This window comes from Kryptolebias marmoratus, linkage group LG2, assembly GCF_001649575.2.
Source record: "Kryptolebias marmoratus isolate JLee-2015 linkage group LG2, ASM164957v2, whole genome shotgun sequence".
In the NCBI taxonomy this organism is placed as follows: Eukaryota; Metazoa; Chordata; class Actinopteri; order Cyprinodontiformes; family Rivulidae; genus Kryptolebias; species Kryptolebias marmoratus.
In genome coordinates this window covers 1,228,105-1,236,430 of record NC_051431.1, presented here as the reverse complement: position 1 = coordinate 1,236,430, position 8,326 = coordinate 1,228,105, and the positions used below count along the sequence as shown (strand labels likewise).

General features: G+C 45.0%; 1 protein-coding gene across 2 annotated transcripts in view; it reads left to right on the top strand.

Annotated features, from left to right (window-relative positions):
- Positions 1-8,326, top strand: part of rasgrp4 (RAS guanyl releasing protein 4) — a 22,689-nt gene that overhangs the window by 5,424 nt on the left and 8,939 nt on the right. Inside the window, exons 2-8 of one of the 2 annotated variants that reach the window (XM_017431063.3) lie at positions 4,082-4,257; positions 4,730-4,841; positions 5,590-5,652; positions 5,743-5,874; positions 5,990-6,131; positions 7,345-7,518; positions 7,589-7,705. In XM_017431063.3, the coding sequence (XP_017286552.1) occupies positions 4,082-4,257; positions 4,730-4,841; positions 5,590-5,652; positions 5,743-5,874; positions 5,990-6,131; positions 7,345-7,518; positions 7,589-7,705 (916 nt within the window). Of the gene's footprint in view, positions 1-4,081; positions 4,258-4,301; positions 4,426-4,729; positions 4,842-5,589; positions 5,653-5,742; positions 5,875-5,989; positions 6,132-7,344; positions 7,519-7,588; positions 7,706-8,326 lie in introns of those variants that run through there. The other variant, XM_037973303.1, reaches the window with a different exon arrangement.

Here is an 8,326-nt window from a genome sequence, read left to right as displayed (position 1 = left end):
GGTCCTGTTGAAGCTCTAAACCCGGTCCTGTTGGAGCTCTAAACCCGGTCCTGTTGGAGTTCTAAACCCGGTCCTGTTGGAGCTCTAACCGGTCCTGTTGGAGCTCTAAACCCGGTCCTGTTGGAGCTCTAAACCCGGTCCTGTTGAAAACTTGAATAAAGAAGGATTAAAAAAGACTTGACAGAGACAGGGGAGATGATTCTACCTGAAGTAAAAATCGGGAGGAGATTTAATTTACAGAATAAAAAACCTTCATGTGATTCGATCAAACCGAGCGAGAGGCGACAGTGGGAAGAAACAACCCTCCTTTAACGGGATGCTCCTCCGCCTTGAACCGATGAAGCTCGAACAGATCATGAACTTTGGCAGGAGTCAGATCCGTCTGTTAGCAAAATGTTTCATAAACTGCTCGACGGATTTTAATGAAACTCTTAGAAAGGAATTATTAGACACGAATCTACAACTGATTAACTTTTGGAGTCAACCCAAATTAAAATGGCCGCCACATCTCATCAAGCTTAGCCAACACAGCAATGGCTAGAACTTATTTTTATAGATATTTATCTAAATTTTGGCGTGGTAGTAGCTGACAGTCATCCCCAACACTCAGTGCTAACAGGTCATGTGAGGCGGCGGGTGATATGCATTCCTTCAAAGCATGCTACTTTCATTTGCAACTGTTAGTTATAAGTTTTATTATTGACTTCTTTATTTGACTTCTGAAAGTCATCTCGAGACCCCAGACTTGGAGTTCCTCGACCCACGGTGAGGCCCCAAACCCAAATTTGAGAACCGCTGCTCCAAACATCCGGAAAGACAAAAAAAATCATAAATTCATTCAATTCAGATCACATTTCCCAGACTAGGCTGTGCTTATTTCTGACTTTAATTAAAATCCATCTAACAAACATTCACATAAAGACAGGGGCAGAAACATTATCGCCCCTGGCCTTCGGCGGTGGGTGATAATGACGACAGCGGCGTCATTTTCAAAACTTTTCAGTTTCCAAACTCCTGCTGCCGTCGTTGGTTCCCAAACGCTTCAGAGCTGCTGCAACGCGTCGCTGTCGCAACGGCTTCCCTTCCGCCGAGGTTTGCATTCTGTCAAATAAAACCTGAAACGTTTGGACCCGATCTGCAGAAAATTAGACAAAGACGTGTGTGACCCTTCAACACGTCTTCAGACGGAAACATCACCAAAGACAAAGTATCAGGAAGTCTTTCGTTAAGGTTTTTGCACGTTTCTCTGCACGAGCGTGAGGCTTCTGGCCTCGGCCGGGTGACAAACCACAGAGGTTCACACTGAAGCAGGCAGGGGGTGTGGTGGTGCCAGGCCCGGGACCGGGACCGGAACCGGGACCAGGACCGGGACCAGCACCAGGGTGGAAGGATGGCTTTGTTGCTCGGCAGGTTTTGGAAGCAGCCACCTGTAGCTGGACGACCAGGACTCAGGGGTCATCAGGATGTGTGTTGTTATAACTGGATGGAGCAGCACCTATAGGGGCAGCTGTTGGTATAAATAGATGACTGAATGTCACCCCTGAGAGCCTGTAGGTGTGTTGTACTCACAGCAGCGCTCACTTTCTCTGTAAATGGAGCGAGGATGCACAGGTGTGGATGTTCCGACGCAGGTAGATTTGTTGCTACTCTCACAGTTCACTGAAACAACGCTTCACTTCTCATGAAAAGGGATTCAGTTAACAGCAGCCATCTATTTTAGGTGGCCTGGATCCTCTCCCCTTCAGGGTGGCATGGTGGTGCGGCGGTTAGAGCTGTCGCCTCGCAGGAAGAAGGTCGCAGGTTCAGCTCCCGGTCCTTCACGGCTCTCCCCGTGCACACATGGGTTTACCGGCTTCCTCCCACAGCCCAGAAACATGCATGTTTGGTTCACTGGTGACTCTGATTCGTCTCTTTGTGTCCCTGTGATGGACATGTGATCTGTCCAGGGCGCCCCTGCTTCTCCCACCTGCTGCCCACGACCCGGAAAGGATTGACAGTATTCATCTCAGGCAGGTTTATGGTAATTCATACTAGGCTGTGCAGCTTTTCTAACATTTACGTTCATTCTTAGAGAAAAATGTCTTTAGGCAGAAAACATGACGTGTTGTTTGTTTTACAAACAGATTTGTTGGTTAAAGAGACGATTAACCCCTGGATTACAGTCACGTTTGACAGAAAGATGATTATAGATCTCCCTGTTGAAGGTAAACGCTTACAGAGCGACTCCGAGCAGCTTCAGGTTCCTCTGAACACAGTTTACAAGATTAGTAACAAACAGAAAGTTCACGGGACAGTAGACAACCTCCCAGGATGTGGACGCAAGAGGAAATGCAACCCCAGGTTGGTCAGGCAGGTAGAAAAAGAACCCAAGAAACTATTCAAGCTGAACTCTTTGTCACTTTCTGATCCCACCATTTTGAATCATAATGAAGGAAGAAGAACCAGGAGAAAAAAAACAGACAAGAATTTATCAAAATACTCGCTGACAAGAACCAAAGTTTCTGGGACTGAAGAGACAAAGACTCCAGTTGGGTTGGGACACCAACAAACGTACCTGAGGTTCTGTGTGTTATGAGCCTGTGTGTGGAGTATAAGTAGACTGGGGAAATGAGCTGCACACACACACACACACACACACACACACACTGAACCTAAGAGAAGAGGATGTAAGTCTGGTCATTCAGGGAACTTCTCTGTGAGTTCTCTGAACTCGCAGTGTTTCTTGGTAATGTCATCACATCAGCTGCAGTAAGACGGCCGACCCGGTTTCACATTGTGACAGAAGACTCTCCGTTTGTTCGGACTGAACCTCATCGCAACCCTGGAAAGTGAATCAGCTCTTCAAAAGACAGCAGACATCGCGATCAGCTCCATTAAATACAAAGCACTGATAATTCTTCCACAAAGAGACGTCTTCTTCTGCTCAACTCAACCAAAGACGCCGTTTAATGTTTGTGTAAAAAGCATAAAACAGAATCAGTTACTGGTTATTGTGACATCCACTCAGATGTTGCTCAACCGTGCCTCTGATCTGAAGAGGAAGCATAAATTTAATCACGAAACGCAACAAAAAAAAAGAAGGGCACTTTAAAAAAGACAGACAGAAGAAATCAGATGAGTTTAATGAGACAAGACATTTATAGCAGGAGTCAAAAATGGGGGGGGTATTTGAAACATCAGTTGAGTCCGATACACCGGCTGCAAATAAATAAGACAAAATTAAACCCAACTGTTGGACCCCGCCAAAATAAAACGGGCCTGGTTTCTTCCTGCCTGTGAGGAGTTCTGTTCCTGAATCTGAAAAAAAGAATCTTCCCAAGATTTCACAAGAAGAAAGGAAACTCCACTGGCTTTCTGATGAATAATATTCTACTTTTTAAGCCTCACTAGATTATTTTTATTAGCAGGTTTATTTATAGGACTAAAAGAAAAAACAGAACTTAGAATGAAAAACGATGGAGTGATAGCCATGTAGGTCAAAGCTTGAAAATCCCCTTTTGCACAACCTTCGGCGGTATCTTGGCTGATCAGTGAGCACTCAGAGTATGTGTTGGAGATGACTCTCAGATACTACCAGCTCAGCTTGAAGGTTTGCTAGAACGTGAAAAATAAGTGCAGCTGAGTCCAGGCAGGAAAGAGGAGCGGTTTTCAAAATAAAAGACCTGGAAGTATCACTGTGCATCTAAAAGCTGTGTGATTACTGAGCATCAAACCACATCATGAACACAGCTTTATTGGTACAATTTAACAAGAAATCCTTGGTTTTAAAATGAGATTTTTTATAATAAAGACCTTAAACATTTCTGCTTCTTTTAAAGTCGCAGCAGAAAGAAATGCTTTTGTGAACAATTTAAGACTCGACTTATATCTAAAGGCAGGATCTGATCTGTGAACAGCTCAAACTGCTGATGAAGACGCGTGTTTCTGCTCGGAGAGCTGCAGAGATGCAGCACACGGGTTTATCAGATGTGGTGAGCTGCGTTTCCTCCAACGCTGACCTGCTCCATCTCGCCTCACGCTGCTGCTCTACTTTTTGTCTGCCTCTCGAACTTTCTTTTCTCTCTCTGTCTCTGTCTCTCAGAAAGTCCAACGTGGAGTCTCCTGGTGTGATGAAGAGCAAGAAGCCGGTCCAGCGGAGGAGGAACACATGTCCCAGTCCTCAGGACATCAGCAGGGCCCTGCAGAGCCCCAGCTCAGCCCCCAGCGCCAGCGCCCCCAGCCTGGACGAGCTCATCCAGCGCTGCCTCAACTGCTTCGGTCGGTCCCAAACTCGAGCCTTTCCTCTTCGTCCCACAGAGGTTATATAAGCGAGGAGGGAAGGAGACAATCAGCCTCTGTTCTGCTCCTCTCAGCTCAGTCCCACAAAATCTGGCCTCCTTCAGAGGAAGATGGCTTTATGTTCAGTTAACACTTCATACAAGTCATGTAATAAATCCTTTCCTTTCTATTTAATTGTTGAAATATGCACAAATATGTTTCTATAAATGTGTTTCTGAATGTAGCAAAAGCTAAAAACACAAACTAGCTAAAAGCAGGTAAAGACTAGCTACAAACTTTAAGTATGGAAATGTTTTATTTACTCATATGTCTCATTTTGAGCCTTCTGCTCTATAAATATTGATGATATAAATTAGTTAGATGAACATCATTCATCATTTCAGAGCTCCTCGACCTTCGACCCTCGCTGTGTTTTGTTGTTCATTTTTGTGTAAATGTGTTTGATGTGCAGACTCAGAAGGCAGGATCTCCAGCCCCAGAGGATCCCAGTTGGTCCACATGACCCTGATGATGCACAGCTGGGTTGTCCCGTCCCAGATGTTCGCCCAGAAGCTCCTCACCCTATATCCTTGTCGTCTCAATTAAAATTCAGCACTTTTTTCCCTGCAAACGTCCAGAATTTATCCTTTTTATTTCAGCAGCCACGCTGGTTTCCTTCAGTCTGCAGGTTGTTTCAGGCCTGTTCAGAGAGAAACCGCCGGAGATGGGAGATCCTGTAAATCAGGGGGGGTCAGACTCCAGGCCTCGAAGGCCGCTGTCCTGGGAGTTTTAGGTGTTTCTGCTCCAACACACCCGATTCAAATGGTTTAATTACCTCCTCACCAAATCATCAAGTTCTCCAGAAGCAGAAGCAGAAGTCATTCATTTAAAGCAGGTGTTGTAAAGCAAGGACACGTCTAAAACATGCAGGAGAGCGGCCCCCGAGGAACCGAGTTTGACAAATACAGGAAAAGTTGTTCCACCTCACATGAATCACCATAAATGTGGGAAAAGATGCAGTCCTGTAAGCTGTAGAAAAGCTGTGCCACTTAAACAGAGTTACTGTAAATACAGGAAAATAAATAATTTCATTCTACTGGAATTTAAAAACCAACTGGGTCCAGAAAAGGTTTCATTCCGGTCCGGATCCAGCCCGTGGTCCGCCCTTTGGGGACCCGTATCTGCTCGGCTCCTGGTCTCATGTTCAGGTCCAGTAATCAGGTCAGGAAACAGGCTCGGCTTTGTTTGGAGCTGAAGCAGATTTGAAGGAAATCTCCTGCTGGTGTTCAGATCTGTGCAGCTCGGGTTCGGATCCTTGACTCTGTCTCGCACCTATAAGGACTGTCCCCCTGACAGGAGAGGTCTCAGGAGGACGCAGATCTGCCACCTTGTCAGGTGAGAAAGGACACCTGGTCCCAGCTAAACTGGTTCTCCTGCTCTGTGTGCGAGTAGTAAACATGTTGTGTGTTCTGCTCCGGGGCCCAGGCAGTGGATGGGCCAGTTCTCGGGCATTTTTAAGGAGGACCCCGTCCTGGAGCAGACCATGGGGGACCTGTGTGAGCTGGTCCGACTCGACGGGGAGAAGATGCACTCACAGCTCATCAACTCCTCCTACCTGTGAGTCACCTTGTCCCCCGGGCTGACCTTCACTCGTTTAGGCGTATGTTTAATCTGTTTTTCTATAAATAGAACGAGCGTCTATTTTTGTCCTTCGGTTCTTTCCTTTTCCCAGAAGCCCTCATGTGAACGCGTCCCAGGCTCCCTCGCCCTCTGTGAAGAAGAGGAAGGTGTCTCTGATCTTTGACCACATGGAGCCAGACGAGATGGCTGCACATCTCAGCTACCTGGAGTTTAAAAACTTCTGCAACGTTTCAGTGAGTGAAGCCGAGTCGACAAACTGCAACAAGTCAGAAAAACTCAAATCTTCCAGAAGGTTTAAGACTCAAAAACGAGTCTGGACCTTCAGATTCAAACAGATGCATCCAGTTACAGTAAATAAACTTTCTACGCTCTCAGAGTTCAGATGCACTTCAGCCTGAACCCTGACTGAAAACTCCCAGACGCAGCGTGTGTGTTTCTGATTTTAGGTCAGTGTGTCAACGAGGCTTTGCAGATTATAACTATTACACATTTAATTTAACCCTGTAAGCTTTACAATGACCGAATATCTGAAACATTTCTTCAGCTTTTTAAGGAAAAAGAACATTTTAAATTTAAAACAGAAGTTACTGAAAAACCAAGAGGTTACAAAGTTTACCTGCCAGTTCTCAGATCTTCGCAGGAACCTGAATATGATTCATTTTGACGAGTTTCCTGCAGGTTTCCTGCGTGGACTTTTATCTGTATGACAAAACGAACCCGTCCTTTTTTAAAAGATTCAACAATTTATGGAATTAACACTAATTTATATGATGCTAAACAGACAAATGTTCTGATTCTGCCCTTAAAAACACCACAGAGAATGACTGTTTATAGTCAGTTTCACAGATACTGAGGTGAAATTTGATGTTGTAGCAGCTAGCAGCACAACTTGTGATACCACATGAGATTACAGATAAATATCTGGGTTCGACCAAAACGGCTACAGCTCTGTTATTTCCTTTCCAGTTGTCAAACTTCTACATGTGTTTCTTATCATTTTGGCTTTGAAAGCTTAGCTGAAGCCACTTTAGCTGCTGTGTTCTGCAGCCTTCAGCTGAGGTCACATGGATGGTTTAACCTGCTCACAGGTGCACATATTTACTCACGCCTCTTTGTTCGTTACCAGAGTGTCTGTTTGACCTCTGATAGTTTAGGATTATCCTCGAGGTCTGGAAGCAGCTGTGATATTTATACTTTTAGCACTTTTATTCAGTTTGGGATCCAAGCAGGGAAACCAACATGAGACATCATCGTTACACAGACTGCAACGAAGTCAGGAGTAAAAATAAACTCTTAATCTGATAATGTAATATCTCCTGCAACATGATTTAATGTGTATTTTTTTGGTGTAAAGATTGTTAACTAATATCTTCAGCCCAGAACTCAGTCAGCTCTCGTGTTTGAAGACTGAGGAGTTTAACATGACCTGGTTCCTGTTTCCGTCAGTTCCAGGATTACCGCAGCTACGTGGTGCGGGGCTCAGTTCGGGACAACCCTGCCCTGGAGCGCTCGGTCATGATGTGCAACGGAGTGTCCCAGTGGGTCCAGCTGATGATCCTCAGCAGACACACGGCCCCGCAGAGAGCCCAGGTCTTCACCAAGTTCATTCATGTGGCTCAGGTAAGGCATCGACTCCGAGGCCAGACGGGAGGCCAGGCTTCAGTTCACGTTGTTCCTGTGATCTCTGCAGAAACTGAGAGCGCTGCAGAACTTCAACACCCTGATGGCCGTCACCGGAGGCCTCTGTCACAGCTCCATCTCTCGCCTGAAGGACACATACAACCTGCTGCCCCCTGACATCACCAAGGTATTTCACAGATTACACACAGTCGCCTCAGAGGGAGGATGTTTCAACTTTCTTTTACACTCTTCTTTCTCAACGCTGACATTTCAGGCCTCGGTGCTCTGATGTCATTTAGTTTCCTCCTTTTCTCTCTTTAAGGATCAAGAAGTCGTACTCTTGTTACATTCAGAGGTTTGATGGGAATTAGTTTCATTCAGTTTTATTTGTTATATCAGGTGAAGAACCTACATCCTGATAAAATTAATAATTAGTAGCTGCAGACTCAAGATCTAAACTGGATCTACATTCAGGTCAAACTTTGGAAACCCATGTCTGACACTTTGATTTTAAAAAAAGCCCCCTGAGTCATACCTGTTATATTCTGTGTTGTAATTATGACTCAGCATTTCATATTTGTGAGATGCTGAGTCACTGTGAGAAGCTAAGGTAACACATTTTAACTCTTAGCAGTTTAAATGAGGATTTCTGAGATTATCATGAGATAACTTATGTTATGAGATGCTGAGTCATGAAAGTGGATCTCATAATTAGGAGATGCTAAGTTATGATTCGGATGCCGCAATCATGACTCATCATTTAATCAAGATGTAGCATCTCTCATAGTTTTGCTGTGTCTCATAAAAT